Source organism: Lutjanus erythropterus, chromosome 11 (assembly GCF_056507025.1).
Source record: "Lutjanus erythropterus isolate fLutEry1 chromosome 11, fLutEry1.hap2, whole genome shotgun sequence".
NCBI classification, from domain to species: Eukaryota; Metazoa; Chordata; class Actinopteri; order Lutjaniformes; family Lutjanidae; genus Lutjanus; species Lutjanus erythropterus.
In genome coordinates this window covers 4830715-4850177 of record NC_139327.1, presented here as the reverse complement: position 1 = coordinate 4850177, position 19463 = coordinate 4830715, and the positions used below count along the sequence as shown (strand labels likewise).

The 19463-nt window shown below is 41.0% G+C and overlaps 1 protein-coding gene across 1 annotated transcript; it reads left to right on the top strand.

Annotated features, from left to right (window-relative positions):
- The first annotated feature begins 3315 nt into the window (after positions 1-3315).
- Positions 3316-16704, top strand: ripk4 (receptor-interacting serine-threonine kinase 4). The gene is made up of 8 exons (XM_084730534.1): positions 3316-3610; positions 7404-7695; positions 9587-9735; positions 10045-10094; positions 12066-12224; positions 12993-13108; positions 14143-14383; positions 14917-16704. The coding sequence occupies exons 1-8, from the start codon at positions 3429-3431 to the stop codon at positions 16170-16172; spliced, it is 2445 nt and encodes an 814-aa protein (XP_084586660.1). The 5' UTR covers positions 3316-3428; the 3' UTR covers positions 16173-16704.
- Positions 16705-19463: the final 2759 nt, after the last annotated feature.

Sequence of the window (19463 nt, the reverse complement as noted above, 5' to 3'; positions counted from 1 at the left end):
AAAAACTACAGATTTAGAGGTTTTAAGAGACGTTTAAATGTAATCTTTCTTAATTTTAAGTTAGTTTAACACTTTGGTGCAACATAAATTGAACTGACGCAATGATTTAATCCTGGTTAAAATTAATCCTTGTTGGTGCAACTCAGTCACATCTTCTTATTAACACATAATAATGTCAAGAGGTATCTTATAAGGACTTATTGAAACTTAATATGAAATGTTATTAGGGAGGAAATAGAGTTAGGGGGAGGGAGGGTAGTAGGATTTTTCCGGGGAGATCAAAAGTGGGTATTTAAACTTTCCCATCATCGCTCTTCCTTTACAAGATTAATTGTGAAAAGAAAAATTTAAAGATCAGATAGCTGTGTCAAAAAGGTGACTTTTGCTCTCCACACCACAGCTGTAAATTCACATGAGTTATAACAGTTTGCTACCAACTGAGTTTTCCAAGCGCCCCCCAACAGTTTTTGTATAACCCCTAACAATAAGGATTCTAGTCTAACAATATTGTTTTGTTGGTTTTTTTTGAGCCCAAACCTCTGAAAGGCCTACATACTGATAGGAGGAATGGGAGTGTGTGTAAGTTACTGCTTACACTTACATGTATTAGAGCCTACATTTGAGTGACATTTCAATCTGACATCTGACTTTCAGAGGCTCACAGCTAATTGTTTTCCTGCAGCGCTCTTGCACATGAATGCAGTCTTGCATCATTTCATAAAACTGAAATGGGAGATGATGTATTGTAGAATTTCCTTCTTTACATTTACGTCAGCCTTTAAACACAGAGAGCTGAGATAAGGCTGGTTTAACTTCTACTACATCCTTGTTTTATGATAAGTGAAAAATGAATCATTTACAGTGTAGCACCAGAGGACGCGGGTTCAAGAACTCTTATGTACAAAAAGTGTCCTTGAGCAAAACAAAGATTCCATATCAGCTTCGTTTCCGCTTTGTCTCTGACCCTGAACTAGAACTGTTTGAAATGTAATGTGCACCTGCAGGCCACATACACACAGGCATAACATCTGTGGAGTCGTTGTTTAGTTAGCAAATCCTGTGTCTGTGTTGAATAGAGCTGCAGTTACTAAAATAATTGATTCATGGAGAAAATGAGCAACAGATAAATCAATAATGAAAGTAAGTGTTACTTGCAGCCATAGTGTTGAAGCTGCTTTTCTATCAGTCAGAGAATCAAGCTTCACACACTGATCTACTAATAATGAGGCTGGTGCTTTGGATACAACTGCTGTTTCTGCAAAGAGTTTTAGAGTTTCATGCACTGTCACCTTAGATTCTTTTAGTCAGACCGTGGTTTGACACTGATAAAGTCTCTCTTTGCTTAGAACAACAATTTAACTTCAGTGAAAGAGATCCAACTCAAGGAAATCTGGCCTTTCGTACTAAGGAGTTTAGTTGGTCAGTGCCACAAATGTGCTTAAATTTGACTCCAGGCCTAGAAATAGTATAGAATCTTAAATAATTCTTCTTCATTTTACATGTCATAATAACTTCTTGTGTTTTTAAATGTTTCTAAATCCTGAAACTTTCTGATTATTTCCAGGTTTATGTGAAAATATTTGGGAATTTCAATGTGGTCTCAGACAGTTTTGTCACTGATAAATTTCATGTAGGGGAGATCAGGGGCAATTGTACCATTTGTTATATTTTCCTTCAAAGCTTCTACTTGAAATACATTAGTTATTTTTTATATGTGAGATAAATATGTGCACTAATAATAAAATTGAAATTCATAAAATTCACTCATAAGGATAAGACTATAATAATACATTTAATGCAGGTAGCAATTATGACACTGAAAAAATAAGTCATATTAACTCATTGTATCTCAAATAAAAACACACCCCAAAGTAAATCACATTACTGCTAAAGTATGAAAATCATACATGTCAGGCATCAAGAGTTGGTTTCTATTTTTGCAAAAGGCTAAGCAACTGTCTGTTTTGAATTGAGTTAAAAGAAATTTTACATTTAAATTTAGTGAAATATGTATATTTTCTAAAAGTATGTCCACACAAGCAAACAAGGTGCTTACATTGGGCCATGTGTCTCAGGGGCAATTTTAACATAATGTTAGAACTGTCCCCGTTTTTGCAGAAATGATAAAATCTCATATGCTAAGCTAGCAACACCTATATTAGCATAGTTTGTTTATGGCAACTTAAATCAGTAACCCAGAGATAAAACTGATGTCAGTTTAAATTCACAGTCATCTAAACCAGTGGTTCTCAGCCTTTTTTTTTCTTGGAGCCCCTCCGACTTAAGTCTAAGGAAAGCTGAGCACACACACACACACACCTTTACCTTTTGTAAATGTCTCTTTTTTTGATATAAGCTTAACTGTTTTTCTTTTAATAACCTAACAGAGTAGCCTATACACACTCATCCTCACCAAAATAACAAAAAATGATTCGCTGTCACTCAGTCTGAGAGGTCACAGTTGTGGCTCACTATGTGGCCAACTGTTTTTAATTGAGGACAAAGAAAGGCATCTGTTAAAATAGTTTTATATACAGACTTTTCTATAAGTTGTGGTTTTAGTTAACATGTACAAATCTAATTCTGCGCTACCTCAGAGCAGAAAAAGTCTTGGGGACCCCCTGTGATTTGTGGCATCCCCTAAGGGGGGCCCAGACCGCAGCTTGGGAACCATTGACAGCAGATGAAAAAAAGTAACTTTCATATCTCAAAATCAGTTTTATTGAAAATTCTGCGGCGGTGGAATGATCCTGAATCATCATTAGCATCTCCAGCTTGTTTCTGATTGTAGGAATGAGTGTTACAGTTCCTGCCCGTTACAGTTACCCCAGGTCTCCCCTAATGCCAGTCCACAGCTATGAAGGAACATGATGATCCCTCTGCTGGGGGGATTTGTAATGAGTAGATGAGTCCACACATTCCAAGACCATCTGCTAAATATCACATAACCCACCCATTGTTACCACATATTCCCTCTTCTTACCTCAGGGGGCGTCAGTTAGATAATGGTCTACACTGGGACAATGGCGTGTTTATGGAAAGACACATTCCTGGGGTCATGTACTCCGGCTCATGGCAGAGATTATTCTCTCCTTTTCATGGCAGAAACATGAGAAAGCTTGAGACTCCGGGGCATCTGTAACTGTCTTAAGACACTGTGGCAGGCAGCACGGTGCCTGTCTCATTAAACTTTTCCATCTCTTCTTCCCTGTGTTTCAAAACCAGGAAGTGATGTCACAGCAACAGGCCCAACCCCCCTTCTTTCACCTGAAGAGAGGGAGGGGCCACACCGAGCTTGACAAGGGGAAAAACAAGGAAGAGCTCACAAGCAGGCAGGTCGGTGTGTGTGTGTGTTCACTTGCCCAGATTGTGCCTTGGAGACGAATAAAAAAGGAGTTTACCCGGCTGGTGTGTTTCCCAACACGGATATGGACGTCCCGGATTCTCCACATGGGAGTATGGGGCTGTTAAGGACCTTTGATTGTTCTGAGTTTGAGAGCTGGGAGAAAATAGGCTCAGGTGGATTTGGACAAGTATACAAAGTCCGGCACGTACAGTGGAAAACATGTCTGGCTATCAAGGTGCCTCCCTGCCTTCATGTGGATGACAAGTAAGTTACAGCTGTTCAACCACATGGGTTAATCTTTAATCTAGTGTGTGTAAAACCCATGAAGTAGTCTAAAAGAGTTTATATCAGCATGTAAAAACATAGTTCAGCTGTTTCTTTACTTCTGTTTTTGGTCTTTCTGAGTACCAGATATACAAATCTGTCTTTATTCAGCTTTTGTCTCTCAGGTTTATCATATAAAGAGCAGTTTATGACCCAGTAGTAGCCAGACAGAGGCTCAGATTATGACTCTGTTGGTGAAAAGTCATTCAGCGCTTCAGAGACCTTGAAAGGTGAACACCAGGAATGACTCACTTTACTGCCTGTCTGGGCCCACGTTGCAGCTGAAGCAGCAAATAAGAGGCCACGCTCAGATATTTAAACACTTTAAGTTGTGTTACAGCGCACATTGACTTGCTGATTCATGCCCAGGGGTAAAATAAGCCCACACTGCTCAGGGCCATATCTGTTTACTGACTCCAGCCGGACCCAAACATGAAAGGTTAGCCTCTGATTTCCCCAATCAACAGTGAGGTGTTCGCTCATTGGCCTCAGGGAGGTGCTGATTTAACTAAATGTGCATTTCAATGTGGATAGCAAGGTGGTCTTTCTCTCCAGAGATTACACAACCCTCCTGAATCTGACAGCTTGCATAACCGCGAATCTTTCCCCTGCATGGATCTCTCAAAGGAAAGAAAAAAAAAATGTGTATATTTTTTGGAAGTGTTTGCATGGGAGAAAAAGTGTGTATGTATGCATGTGTGTGTGTCTCAGCTGGGCTGTTGTGTGTGTGACCGGTGTCATGTTCGATATGAGTTGACTCCTTCAGCAGCACAGCAACCTGCTGTACAATGGAAGTTTCCATTTTTCTCAGCTGTGTATACACACATGTACACACGCACACACAAATATTACCTCACAATAACATCACATTTGTAGATAAATAAGTCATTGCTGGTTATTTGATTAGTAATTCTTACGTGATTCAACAAAAGACATGAAGCAATTAACAGAGATGCACCTGCTTTTCAATTAATGGTTGTTTTCATTATTGATTAATCCGTCCATCATTTTCTCGATTAATTGATTAGTTGTTTGGTCTAGAAATTGTTGAAATATGTCGATCAGTGTTTCCTCCTCAAATGTCTTGTTTTGTCCACAGCCTGAAGATCTTTAGTTTACTGTCATACAGGACCAAATAAACCAGAAAATATTCACATCTGAGAACCTGAAATCAGAGAATTTGAATATTTTTTTCTCAAAAAATGAAAGCAGTTAATCGATCATCAAAATAGTGGTTGATTAATTTGATAGCTGGCACCTAATCAATCAGTTGCATCTTTAGGTGAGATTAGGCTTCAGACACATCTATCTTGTATATTCCCTTCCTCAGTTGATCACTCAACTGATTTAATCTTTTTTGTTTGTCTTTGTTTTTATTGATGGTCTGAGATCAGATTTTGATCTCATCTGGCCACCATCACATTTAAAACTAACAAACAGGAAGTCGTGATTTCAACACTGTTGAAAAGAGAAAAAAAAGAGACGGAGAGACCTGACGTCCTCTCAGAACCTGTGGTGCAACTTAAAGCTTCCGCTGAACCTGAACCAAAGATGTTATCGCCTCCAAACATCTGCAGAGTACATAAACAGTCATTAGGCTGCAGCCTTCGTTGACCCACACGTAACATCCAGCAGCACTGACTCAAAGCCACCTTTGTCTGCAGGCTGCCGCTGTGTGGCATCGACAATAAGAGAAGCTGTAAAACCGGTCTTACCAGGCCTCGCTGCTAAAGCACGGACATTGTTTGGTTCTGAGGAGCTGCTGAAGAGCACTTTGGATTAGATGAAGGATTTAGCAAACAAGCACTTGTCCATTCTCCCATATCATGTTTGATTATTCCTGCCTGGCAGATTTGGGGGCCTGTGCCTCCTTCACTTGTGCTGAGTATAAAGGAGAATTACAGCCAGGCTCTCTCCTATAGAACATGACTCTTTTAGTAACCTGATACACTTTGCACATAATAGACTCTCAGGAGTCTTAGGAGTCTCCGCTGTGCATCTCATTTCATTTTATTTACAGAATTCCCAGTCCAGCTCACCTAATTCTTCTTTTGAAGCACATTCCTCTGAATACAAGCATCAGTGACTTATCTTTCTCCCATCTGTCCTCATTAAGACTTTGCTTTTTCTTCCTGGAGATATGTGTGCTCTGAGGTCATGAATGACCTGCACAGGTCTGTTTGAGGTATGTCAGCAGAGCCAGCGGGCTGATAAAGAGAGCCGTGCAAAGGTTGAGCAACAACAGAGAACAAGAGCTCTGTTTAATGCTCTCCTGATGCATTCCAGGCCTGGCTGGAATGTCCTCAAGGCCTTAAAAAGAGCCTGCGGACAGTTAAGAAGAGCACAATCCACATATTTTGGATGGATACTGGTAAATTAATTATAGAGGTCACACTTTCACAGCCTCTCAGGTTAATGTTAGGAAAGATTTTGCATAGCTAGGAGCTCAAAAAGGGTGATGTGTAATGTGCCGGAATTTGGGTCAGGACAAAAGTTATGCCAAATATTACAGCTCAGTGAGTAAAGCATGAGCTCAGAGCCACCAGGTTAATGTTTCACGAGGTGATAGATTTGATAAATACGTGTAAGCCAGTGGATGTGGTTAAAAATAAGCTTAGCTAAGTACTTTGAAAGCAACATTTCATCTTATTTTGGCTGCGGTTGGTTTGTACTTCTTAAAATGGACTCTTCCTTAGTCTGACTGCTTTTTGCTCTGTGCTTTAATAACAGTTGAGCAAGCTTGGAACCATGGTTAACTTCCTCACTTGCTAACAATTTATGTACATCAGCTAGCTAGTTACCTGGTGTTTGGTTCATATTGATTCACTTAAGATGTGACAATAGTTATAGTAATGGTTATGTCACTTTTACAGGTCCAACCAGCAGCATTTTTTAACCATCTTCAAAATCTGGTTTTCTTTTCTACATAGACGAGTCTAGCAGAGGATATTTGAAGTGGGAAGTTTGAGTTGAGTTTAGTTTGAGAGGTCTGAGCTCCCAATTGGAAATTTGAACTTCTGCCAGCTGAAGTTTCCAACTTGGAAAGTCAGACAAACCTCACCAACCCCAGCCTCAAAATCCAATATACATCAACAGTAGTGGAAGCAGTGTATTAGCACTTCTTTAGCATGACTTATGTGTCTCATTAAATCAGCACACACGATACTGTCAAAGTTCTGTCTATGGAGTACAGTAGGGCTGCAACTGATGATTATTTTCATAGGCAATTAATTGGTTGATTATTTTCTTGATTAAGTGATTAATTTTTGGTGAATGGTGAAAAATGACCATCATCAATGTCCATCCTAAAGCCGGAGACGACATCTACAAATGTCTTTGTTCACAACCCAGAGATATTTAGTTTACTGCCTTAGAAGACTTAACATTTAAGAAGCTGGAAAAAGACAAAAGACAAACTCAAACCAATTAGTTGGCAATTACTTTAATAATCGATTAATTGTTGCAGCTCTAAAGAACAGCAGTGCATTGTTTTCAAGGACATGAATGGTTGGGTTTTTTTCCGACTTGTACTGGAATGCAGTCAACTTGGGTGTGACATTATTTCGCTAAGTATTAAGCTTACGCAACTGTTATTGGTTCACAGAGCAAAAAGGGGTGGGTCTTCTGTGGGTCAACTGCTCAGTCGCTCCAGCAGAAGAGCCTGACTCACTGAATGTAACATAAACGTGATGTAACATAAAAATGACATAATCAATATTCTCTTAAATCACAGGGAGCGTTCAGAGCTGCTGGAGGAGGCCAAGAAGATGGAGGCGGCCAAGTTCCGCTACATCCTCCCAGTGTACGGGATCTGTGAGGACCCCCAGGGCCTGGTCATGGAGTACATGGAGACGGGCTCCCTGGAGACCCTGCTGGCCACTGAGCCGCTGCCCTGGGAGCTCCGCTTCCGCATCATCCACGAGACGGCGGTGGGAATGAACTTCCTGCACTGTATGAACCCACCGCTGCTCCACCTGGACCTGAAGCCAGCCAACATCCTGCTGGACGCTCACTATCATGTCAAGGTAGAGAGTTCATCACAAATCCTTAGTGCCTCTTAAGGCTGCGGGAGGCAACTAGAGTTCTGCTCCTCATCTTGACTCTGTTTTCAGGCTTTAGAAAATCTAGCCTGTGACAGGAGACTTCGGTCACAGGTTTGTAAAATAATTGATTGTCGAGTCTCATTCCCAGGTCTTCAGATCTCGCAACCCAAGATGTCAGTATTTGACAACCTGGAAATGAGACTCAACAATCACCAATTATCTTTCTCGAAAATCACCAACTGCACCTTTAAGGGCAACTTCAAGATTAGAGAAAAGATGATGATCATATTCAGCTGGTACTTTTATCAAATATGGTCCGGATGATTTTGTTGTCTTTATTGAGATGTAAAACTGTAAAGGTACATAGTTTTGGTTTTTTCCAAAAATACCCTTAAAACGATTGATTGAGTGAATTAAAACAACTCCTCATCAGAAAAGTTGCAACCTCAGGTTTTTCTATGACACTAACAATATGTGAAAGAATTAATGATTTTGACCAAATACCTCAAAATCAATACTTTATCAATATTGCAGCAGTTTTGCAGGGATGGCTATTGGCCCTTTCACAAAAAGAGATTTTTGATAACTAATTTAGGGCTGCAAATCACTATTTTCATTACTGATTAACCTTAAGATTATCTTCATGATTAATTGTTTAGTCATTGTGAAACATGCTCATCGCAATTTCCTAGAGTCCAAATAAATTATTTTGCTCAAACAACAGTCCAGAACCCAAAGACTCCTCATTTACTGTCATATGTGACTAAGAAAAGCACCAAATCTTTATATTTAAGAAGCTGGAACCATCAAACTTTTGACATTTTTACTTAATCGGTTATCAGAATAGTTGGCAACTAATTTTCTTTCCATTTACTGATCAACTAATCCATTAATCAACTAATTGTTGGAGCTCTAAGTGTGTAAAGAAAATAAGAGAACAGCAAGCAAAAGTCTTTCACTTTATGGCAATGCAGCCTTAAAAGCTATAATATGTAACAAATGTGAATTAAAATGCCTAAAAACACGAGACATGAGTTGTTTCAGATGAAAAAAACGTAAATATTACCTCATCTAGGAACACGATTTCTGCCTGGGTGATTTTCATCAGCTATGGTGGTTGCTTAAAGAGCGAAGATAACAACTCCCATGATCCCACGCCACTTCATGATGTCATCAGTCTTTTGTTTTTGTGTTAACGTGAGATGGACGCCTTGTTGCAGAATTTACATATTGTGTGTTTAAAACCAATACATTGTCCAGCCCTAATTGAAACTTATATTAATACAGCTCCTATGAAGTAAAGTGATTGTTTTGTTGCTCTAAGGCAGATTTGACACGAAGTCAAATCTTCACTTCACATTTGATTGAAAGTCCCAGTTTTAATAGTTTTAGAAGGAATTCCAGCTGTGGGCGGGTTTATTAGTCCCTTTCATCCATTTCAGAATGACAGCCCTGCACACGCTCTGGGCAGACAGGTGTCTCTCAGCTGCTGTCCAACCTCTGAACAGCTCAACTGTACTGAGAGCAATGGGTGGGAACCTTCATTTCTGGAGTTTAATACCTGGATGTAAACACCTCACCCGGGCCTGCCCAGACAGGATTAATACAGCTCCTGTTAAATCTCCCTCTGTCAATGTGTGTGTGTGGGTGTGCACTCTTCAACACAAACGTGAAAGGCCTCTCCTCTCCTACAGGCTGGGACATGGCTGCGTTTGCCCTCATCATACCACTGAGTGCACATAATAAGAGCTTAGCAGCCTGTCACAGTCAGCGGGCAGAGTTAGTCATCAGTGTCACGCTGCTTCATGAGAAAGGCGGCGCTGCGGTTGCTCTGTTTGAGGGTCTTATCTGATCTCTCCCTCCTCTGCCTCAGATATCTGATTTCGGCCTGGCCCGGTGGAACGGCCTGTCACGGGCTGATGACATCAGTAGAGATGGCTTCTGCGGCACCATCGCCTACCTGCCACCTGAGAGCATCATTGAAAAGGACAGAGTGTCGGACACCAAGCATGATGTATACAGGTAGGGTTGTTAGCAGTTTGCATGCAATCACTTTTTACAGAATGTTCAGTGAAGATCTGACTCATATCAGTCACCATCATTAGTCACATGTGGGACATTTGAGAGTGAGTGGGTTATTCTATGTTTAACAAGATAAAGGCAGATGAATCCCATTCTGGAAGTACTGGTTTATACAGTAAGAGTGTGACAGGGGAACAATTTGAAGGATAAGCAACTTCAATAGAAAATGTGTGCCAGTGTCTTGGCAACATTATGTGTAATACTTTCCTCGTACTGAAGCCTTTCAATTTCATTTTGCCTCTGTTCCAGTTTTGCCATTGTCATCTGGGGGATTCTCACACAGAAGAAACCCTACCAAGGTAAGACTATGATTGATGCATGAAACCAATGGAACATTTCCATAATCCTACCAGTTGGGTGCTTTATTCTGTCAGTCCGGTTTTTCATGTCTTTGTCAGTCAATTTGTATCTAATCTTAATGGCTTTATATCATTGTTTTCCGTTTCTATTTTAATTGGCACTTTTTAAAAAATACTAATGAATTGCGGTCCTGGGGGAACCCAGTGAAAAACACCCAGTTCATGTTTGCCACAGGTCTTAATTTAAAATATCACACACTTACATCTGTCAGTCATTTTGAAGGAGACGGACACATGTCCCAGGTGCTTTAAGCTAAATGCTAACATCACCATGATAACACTGACATTGTGCTGTGAAGCAGGTAGCAGCATATTGTTTACCATGGTAACCTTGATGGTTTAGCATGTTAGTATGCTAACATTTGTTTATCAGCACTGAACAAAAAGTGCAGCTGAGGCTTGTGGGACTTTCATTAGCTCTGGGGCATTTGGTGATAAACCATGAACATGAATGTTGGCACCACATTCCATCCAGTACTTGAGATATCTCAGTCTGGACCACAGAGTTGGACTGACATTACAACCTGTAGGTCCACACAGCAAGTCGGCTTCAGCCAGCGTCCATCTGAGAACTGTTCCCTTTCTTTCTTTCTTTCTTTCTTTTTTTTTTATCTTGAACGGTCTGACTGAAGTTGGCTATTGAGTGTTGCATGAATTACATTCAAGGCAACTTTATCTACATAACATGTTTCATACAGAGGGCAAATTCCAAGTAATAAATTCCCTGACAAAGCAGAGAGATATGGCGTCACCATGTGTAATGTTTACAGTGCAGATCATTGACATAAGGTCCCACGATGGGAGTAATTTAAAGGAACAGAGCCATAAGATCCAGCTCCCTTCAAAGAGCCTTTATTCCCATCATGAACAGCTAGCACAGCTTAAAGCTAACAAAATAAGTTGCTGAGGGTTTTTTGTTTTACACGTATGAAGAGTTTTTCTGGAGTCATCAAAACATCAATTTATTTACTTAATATGTGATTTATTCTACATTTGCTCTATCATTTTATAAATATTTATGTAAAAAAATCTTAACAAAAATACTCTAAATAACACCCAGCTTATGAAAGTTTTCTACTACATACATCAAACATTTGATGTGGTATCTTCAAATTTTTTTGACTTACCATAAATATTTATTTTTATCCCGCCTAACTTCTCATCTCCAGTGTGAATAACATTTTTTCTGGCAGGAATAAGCTTTCCAGTAAAGACATAACCTAAGGTGAAAACTTCAGGTTACACCTTTCAAGGTGTGTGTGTGTGTACAGGTGCTGTAGTGTTTGTGTTTACTCGGTGGATTCCAGAGCAGACACATGGACAGGGCTAGACTGGCAAACAGAGTGTATTTTTCCCAGGCGTATCAGATAGCACCTCACATCAAGGAATCTGGCTCCTTTTGAAGACCAGTGTCTAGCTGAGGGCTTCCAGGTTGGCACTGGCACCGCCTATGTTGATCCAGACATAATTAAATAGTGAGAAATGGCCTGGTTACCCTCCCTTCCCATCTTCCTCCTCCACCTGCGGAGGGTATTAAGGCTACAATAGGAGGTGAAGTAGTTGTGATTAAGGCTCTACCTGTTTGTTCTGAATCATTGACTGGGCTGATCCCACAGGCAGATACAAAGAGGTCAGACCAGGGACTGTTGTTGAGAGCTTTTCCATTCTGCTCCCATGGGAAACACCAGCACAAACTACCTTATCTGAGCACACGGGAAGATGGTGATAAAGTGTGCAGAGCTGACTGTCTATAGACACTGGCGCCTACAAACAGCTTATATTATGTTGTCATATACTGATGTATGCACCCAACAAATATGAACCAAAACTTTGTGTTGTATTTATGTATTTTTTTGTATAAAAACCTGGTTCATTAATGATAAACCTGCCGTATCTGTTTGTTTTCCCCAGGAGAGAATAACATCCTCCAGATCATGGTGAAGGTGGTGAAGGGGGTGCGTCCAGACCTGGCTGCTGTGCCGCGCTGTCGACCTTCAACCTGCAACGGCTTCCTGAGCCTCATGCAGCGCTGCTGGGCCACAAACCCTGCAGCTAGACCCAGCTTCCAGGGTAAATGATGCCTCTCTCTTCCAACAAACTGATGTCAACCTTCTTCTTATGGAGTCATAGGAGAGCCATAAATAAGAATAAACAGAAGAAATAACAGAAATATAAAGAAGAATAGATAAGCAAATAGAAATGTGGAAATATTGAGAGAAATCAAAATAATAAATTAATAAATTCTGTATTTATCTAAAAATTATATATTTATTTATGTTTTGCATGTAAATTACTGTATTTTTTCTGTATATTTTAAAAAATGTATTTATCTTTATATAATGTAATTTATCCATTTTTATCCCTTTTTTCCCCTTTTATTTTCCCTGTTGTTTTTGCATCTGCAGGATTTATGTGTGCAAGAACTGACTGCTCATTGATAGTTTAGCCCTTCACGGAATAGCAAAAGCAACAGGGAAAAGAATGAAGAAAAATATAGGGATAAAAATAAATAAGTATTTGTAAAATATGTGGATAGATATACAGAAATAAATAAACAAGTAGATATGAAAATACATTTAAATATAAATAATTATTCTTTTGGCACTTCTATGACTCCATATCTTTTGTCATGGTGACGGCGAGTAAATCAACATCAAACTGATCCTGTTCCTTTAACTAAACACAGAATATAACGCACACGTAGAATCAGCCGTCAGTTAAACTGAGGATTTTGTCTCCTGCTTTTAGCGCTGCTTTGTTTTTCTTTGTCCTTTTTTTTATTCCCTAATCCCATCCCTCCTATTACTGAAACCTGACCCAGAGCTGTTGTCCTCACAGAAATCACATCTGAAGCTGAAGAGCTCTGCTCTAAACCTCAAGAGGAGCCCAAGACGCCGACGTTATCAACGTCAGAGCCAGAGCCCTCGTCCCCCAGCGCGCTCACCAGTGACCAGGTAAGACATGTTAACTGCAACAACTGTGATTCACTTATGTTGGCTTCACGTGACAGACGCAGCCCTGTGCTGTTATCAACTAAAAAACTGAAAGTAAAATATAAAAACTACATTATATAAAGACAGAAAACTAAAATAATGTTTTCAGAAAATATTTTGTACTTGTAAAACTAACCTTCCCATTTATTTATTTGTTCATTTATTTATTCATGAATAAATAAATAAGTAATAAATACAGTCAAATATGTAGGAAATTCTGGGATGTCTTAAGGACTGTGAGTCAACTGTGTTCACAAAGTGTTGTGTTTGTGTGGAATTTTCCTTTTCTGAACTCTTTACATCTTTCCTCTGACAAACCCCCAGTAATATCATCTTAAAAATTATTTAAATACTAAAACTAATAAAACTAAATTAAAACCGAATATATTTAAACAATAAAAGAACAGAAAAGAAAAGAAAAGTAAATGAAAAATAAAACAGAACGAGCGAACCCACTCCAGAAACTAAAGTGAACTAAAAACAGCTGTTTATTTTTCATTAATGTATAACTCCATGGCCAGACAAAGGGAGCCTTATCTCCAAAGTGCTCCAGACATGATTATGACTTTTAAAGTCAAATGTTGTGTAAATGTTTGATCGTTAACAACAGTTGCATCACAGCAGGAATGTTGACTGATGGGATTGTTCCACCTGTGTGCTGCTTTGTCATTTCCGAGCTGTCGGCTGTTGTGTACGTGACTTGTGACAAACATCCTGCTCAGGAGAGGTGACAGCTGTTACTAAATGATATGAGTGTGCAGGGACAGAAGATAAGCTGTTTTCTACTTCCGTATGTGTTCGAGGGATTTTGACAGGATCAAACTTCAGTTCAGCAAATGATCACAGTGATAACATTGAGTGGGTCTTATACTGCACAGTGTTTGTGGCTCTGGATAAGAGCAGCAGCTACATACCTGAGTATGAAAGTAATGGCATGTACTGAATGTCAATGACCAACTTATCCAAATATGCTTATCTGGCTTTTTGTTTTACAGGTGAAAGAAAACAAGCCGGTGCGTCCGAAGTCGGCCATGTTGCCAGAAAAGGACTACAGCCTGTCGGAACTGTTGAACCAGGTGGATTCTGGGATCTCGAGGAGCTTTGATCGAGTGAAGGAGGATAGCTGCCACAGCAAAGAGAACACCTGCAAGAGACTGTCGGGCATCTCGTCAGCAGATTCAGCCTTTTCCTCCCAGGACTCCATCACACTGTCTTTTGAGAAAGAAAGCACATATGGTAAGAGCTGATTAAAGAACTGCAGCTGGAACTATTGAATGTAACCCTAAAAATATTATTTGGGTATTGGATAGTTAGGGGAGACTGGGGAGGGTTGCAACACTTTTTCCATTTCTCTCAGTTACTCAGAGACTATTTGGACTAGATCAACCAGTTTTTTTCTATCTTAAACTTACTCTGAACTCTACTACTCGACTCTCTACTCTAAACTTCTAAACGTCTTCTAATTACCCACACCATTTAAAGATGATTATTCTGGGGATAGTTGCAACATGATCAAGGGATGGTTGCAACACAATTTCACAACAAAATTTCATGAAATAACTTTTGCTTTTTGTCATGATAAGACAAAAGTATTCTTAAAATATGCATTATTTTTGCAATAATATTATATATTAGAGGGTCTAACTGACAATGTGCACGAGTATCATCAGTCTAGCATGTTGCAGAATAAAGACTTGTTGCAACCGTCCCCAGTGTACCCTACTTGTGATTTTTGCCTCACACTCATCCTTTTCTTCTTCACTGCTCAGATTCTGCTGAGATCCAGAGACGGAAGCTGTGTGAGGCCATCAGGACCAAAGACATTGCCAAGCTGATGAAGATCCTCCAGCCTCAGGATGTAGATCTTCTCCTCGACGGAGGAGACAGTCTGCTCCACCATGCCATCACCATGGCCAACGAAGAGGCCGTCAAGTTCCTCCTCCTGAACAACGCCAATCCCAACCTCGCAAACGCCCGTGGCTCCACCCCCTTGCACCTGGCCACGGAGCGGCATCTGAAGCCGCTGGCAGAGCTTCTGCTCAGCCGCCGCAGCACCAATGTCAATGCCAAGGATGAGGACCAGTACACCGCTCTGCACTGGGCCGCCCAGAATGGGGACGAGGCCATCACACGCCTGCTGCTGGACCGGGGCGCCGCCATAAACGAGACCGATGGCCAAGGACGCACGCCTGCTCATGTGGCATGCCAGCACGGCCAGGAGAACGTCATCCGGGTGCTTCTGAGCCGTGGTGCTGATGTTCGAATCAAGGGGAAGGACAACTGGACGGCACTCCACTTTGCTTCCTGGCAGGGGCATCTGGGCATCGTCAAACTGCTGGTCAAACAGGCCGGCGCCGATGTAGATGGGCAGACGACAGATGGCCGCACACCACTGCATCTTGCATCCCAGAGGGGGCAGTACAGAGTGGCGAGGATCCTGACTGAACTGGGGGCAGATGTTCACATGACGTCTCCTGGGTTAAACACACCCCTACACGTGGCGGCGGAGACGGGTCACACCAGCACCTCTCGCCTCTTGATCAAACACAAGGCGGATATCAACGGCCAGAACACCCACGGACTCACTCCTCTCCACCTGGCCTGCCAGCGAGGCCACCTGGCCACTGTGAAGATGTTGATAGAGGAGGGGGCGGACCCCTACAGGTCCAACCACGCCCTACGCACCCCCTGCCACCTGGCAGCAGAGAACGGACACTGTGAAGTCCTCAAAGAGCTGCTCCTGCACTGTCCAGACAGCGGCGCTCTGTCAGACGAGCAGGGGCTGACCCCGTTACACCTGGCGGTGCAGGGCGGCTACTCAAACATCATCACTATGCTGCTGCCTCAGGACTGCCAGGACTTAGTCACTGAGAGCTCAGTGCAGCCAGCTGCTGAACAGCCCGCCGCACCCGAGGCCAAACAGCTCCAGAGGAAAGTCGTCATTCTCAAACTGACAGAACACAGCGACAAAGAGAAAGACTGTCCACAGTCCTGCAGCTCACAGTGCGCCTCAGCATCCTGCTAACACGAGCAAAAGACACTGCCACACCTGTACAGAACTATCTCCAATCTCATTTTTATCCTCCACTGGTGCCTCAGAGTGGGGGAGGGCGGGGATCATTCCAAACTTTAGAGTCTTTTTTTGGACTTAAAGCCCTTTCAGCACTGTAGGTATTTCCTCATGGTGGTAAAAGCTTTGATGTAAATATGTACACTGTAAATAGAAAGTATAAATACTCTGTTTGATTTATTTTAGACTTTGTTTACTTTTTTACTGAACAAGCACATGTTTTTTTTTTACTGAATAAGCGCATTTTGTATATCTGATGATGAGGAAGCCCACCGTGGCCTGTGTGGACCTGTCACTGTAATACTGTACTGCAGCTGGTATGCCTGTCAGTTAGATTTAACAGAGCACAAACTTTGGTCACGGGCCGTATTAGGTGAATGCTGTAGATCAATGGAGCCATTGCATTTATGAAAACATTTTGACCTTCAGTGTTCTGTACCTGTTACATATCAGTGCTGCATCGACCATTAAAACATTTTAAACCTTTTATTTTGGTTGAACTTGTTGTTTTTTCACATTTACCAAAAAAAAAAAAATGTTTCTATAAGACAAAATAAAACATTAGTCTGTCAGATTTATTGTATATTTCCTCAAAAGGTATGTAGAGCAATTGAAAAATATGGTTTTGCATTTTTCATATCATTATTACTGAAAGCATGCCAATTTTAATTCAATTCAATTTAGTCACTGAAGATGGGAACAAACTGTAGTTAGCGTTAGACATTTTAAAGGGATAATTCATATTTTTTGAAGTGGAATTGTATGAGGTGGTGTATTACCCACAATAGATGGTGGTCAGCAGGCGTTTCCAACAGGAAACTCACATTATATGAGCCAAATATCATTCTTTTCAAAGTAAAACACTGAAGTCATACAAAAACACAAACTAACTAACCAGTGGAGGCAGTGAGAGACCAGCAACTGCTATGTTCTACAGGCAGGGTTGGTATGTATTCGGGAAAAAATCTCTCTCAACACTGTCTTCTGTTTTTGCTAAAGGAGTCTGGTGGCTGTAGGGAGAGTAATATTTGGCACATGTAATGGTGGTTTCCCCTTGGAAAAAGCTGCATGATGGCAAAGTGGAGTAGTGAAAATATAATAAATATAGTGTTCATTTAAACTGATGCTGATTTTTCTTTTTGTTTGGCCTTTTATTAAGCAGCTGAGGTATATTTTGCTGCTGACCCTGTCCACAACAGTACATGTCTGTGCTTCCAACACCGGTGCTCCTGCTGCTTCTCCAAAGTGAGAGTGTGCAGACCACCATCTACTGTAGGTAACACACTGACTATGGATAATACAACCCCGCATGAAAAAATCTGAACAATCCCTTTAAAATTTAAATGTAACACTGAGAAAGAAAACAAGAACTGTATGCACGCTCTCTTTTGTTCTTAGTATTTTTAAAAGTCTCCAGAATAAGTCAAAGTATGTTTTGAACTTCCTGTGTTTCTGCTGGCTTGTTGGAGAAAGTGTCTTGTTCCAGAGTCTGTCAGCGTGTCTCGGACAAGGTTTGCTCTTATCGCATCTCGCTGAATTATCCGCCTCGATGTCGGCCAGGGTTGGCATGTCTGCATCTGCAGCCTCACCTGTGGTGTTATGATTATTATGTCTCTGCTCCAGACCCCACAGAGCATGCTCAGGTTGGCACAGACCATGGGAACTGCCCCTGAGGGGGATCACATGCTGCAGTGTAGGATGATAGATGAGTGAGAAGGGGCGCTGAGGTTCCTACCTGCAGTCCCAGCCTGTTGGCTAATTCCTTAGACCACTTCAACTTTTCAGCACTCACTAAAACCAGCGTGCCATCGCTGACGCCTCAGGGGCTCTGCTTTTCGTAACCGGAGAAACTGAGTGCGGGTGGCTGGTGCTTGTAATTGTCCTGTTTTTATAGCTCGTGTTTGCAGAGAGCCAGAAAATGACGGCTGAAATGTGTATTATCTGATGTCTCTGTTTACGTACACAGCACTCTGTCCTCTCTGTTGCCTGGTGATGTGTCTCAGCTCCACATTATGGGTGTGTTGTAGTCTAATCTCATCTTCTATCTCCTGTCAAGACTGCTCTTATGTTTGATAGACTGGTAGGTTAGGTTTGTGTTATATATAGCAACTTATACAGTGCTGTGTTTTCTTTTCATTCTGATCTACAGTTCCTTCTTCTGCAACAAGCCAGGAGCCATTACCATAAAATACTTTCACTCAAATAGATCATTGGTAGTTTTGAAATAACTAATAAAATGACAGGACAAACATAAAGGACTATTACAAGTATTCCATACATTACAGTTTCAAAATATGTTAAAATTGAAATCTATTTCAGCAAATGAATAATCTCACAAACAGTTTGGGATAAAAGAATAGAAAAAACAACTGTTACTCCAATCAAAACAATGTGGCAGGAAAAAAACAACAACTTAACATAAGAATTATTATTACAGACCAAAAAGCATGGACAGATTTTGAGGCAATGGGATCCTGGGCACAGACATGTTTTGTGTCTCTTTGTGGTCGTTTAGTTTCTTTTTGTGGTTGTTTTGTGTCTCTCTGATGTCAGTTAGTCATTTTATTCCTCTTTCTGGTTGTTTTTTGTCTCTTTGTGGTTGTTTGGTTCTTGTGTCTCTTTTTGGTTGTTTTATTTCACTTTGTGGTTGTTTTGTTTCTCTTTGCTGTCATTTTATGCTTCTTTGTAGTCACTTATGTTGCTTTGGGTTTTTTTGTGGCTATTTTGTGTCTCTTTGTGGTCATTTTGTCTTTCTTTGTGGTTGTTTTAGGAACATATTTGGGAACATGTCTCCACTGTTGGACAAGATGTTTTTTGTGGCTTATATTCAGACATTGTCGTGATATTATTGCACAGGGAAAATGTCTGGGGTAAATGTGTCTTTACAGTTTAACCATGAGTCATTTCCTTTTCTTACTGCTCACTTCACTTCAGTTCAGAGTTCAGTCTGTTCATCAGATCTTGATGAAAGATGGATGGAGTCAGTCCTTCACCTTTGTATTAGTCATAGGGCCTTGAGTGAAGGAAATCAGCCTGGGGCCCAGACTCCACTGTGCTGAGGAGGAGCCTATCGGGTGTTTTCTCTAGCCTCACAAATTACTGACTGTTGTTTTACTGACAGCATGTGGCACAGCCTGGTGTCCAGAATCCCTGCCAGGTCTGATGGGTCAGACCTGTACTCCTCAGGCCTGCTGTCCACAGGTCAGCTGACAGCAGGCTGTATTAGAAAGTAACTAAGTACAATTC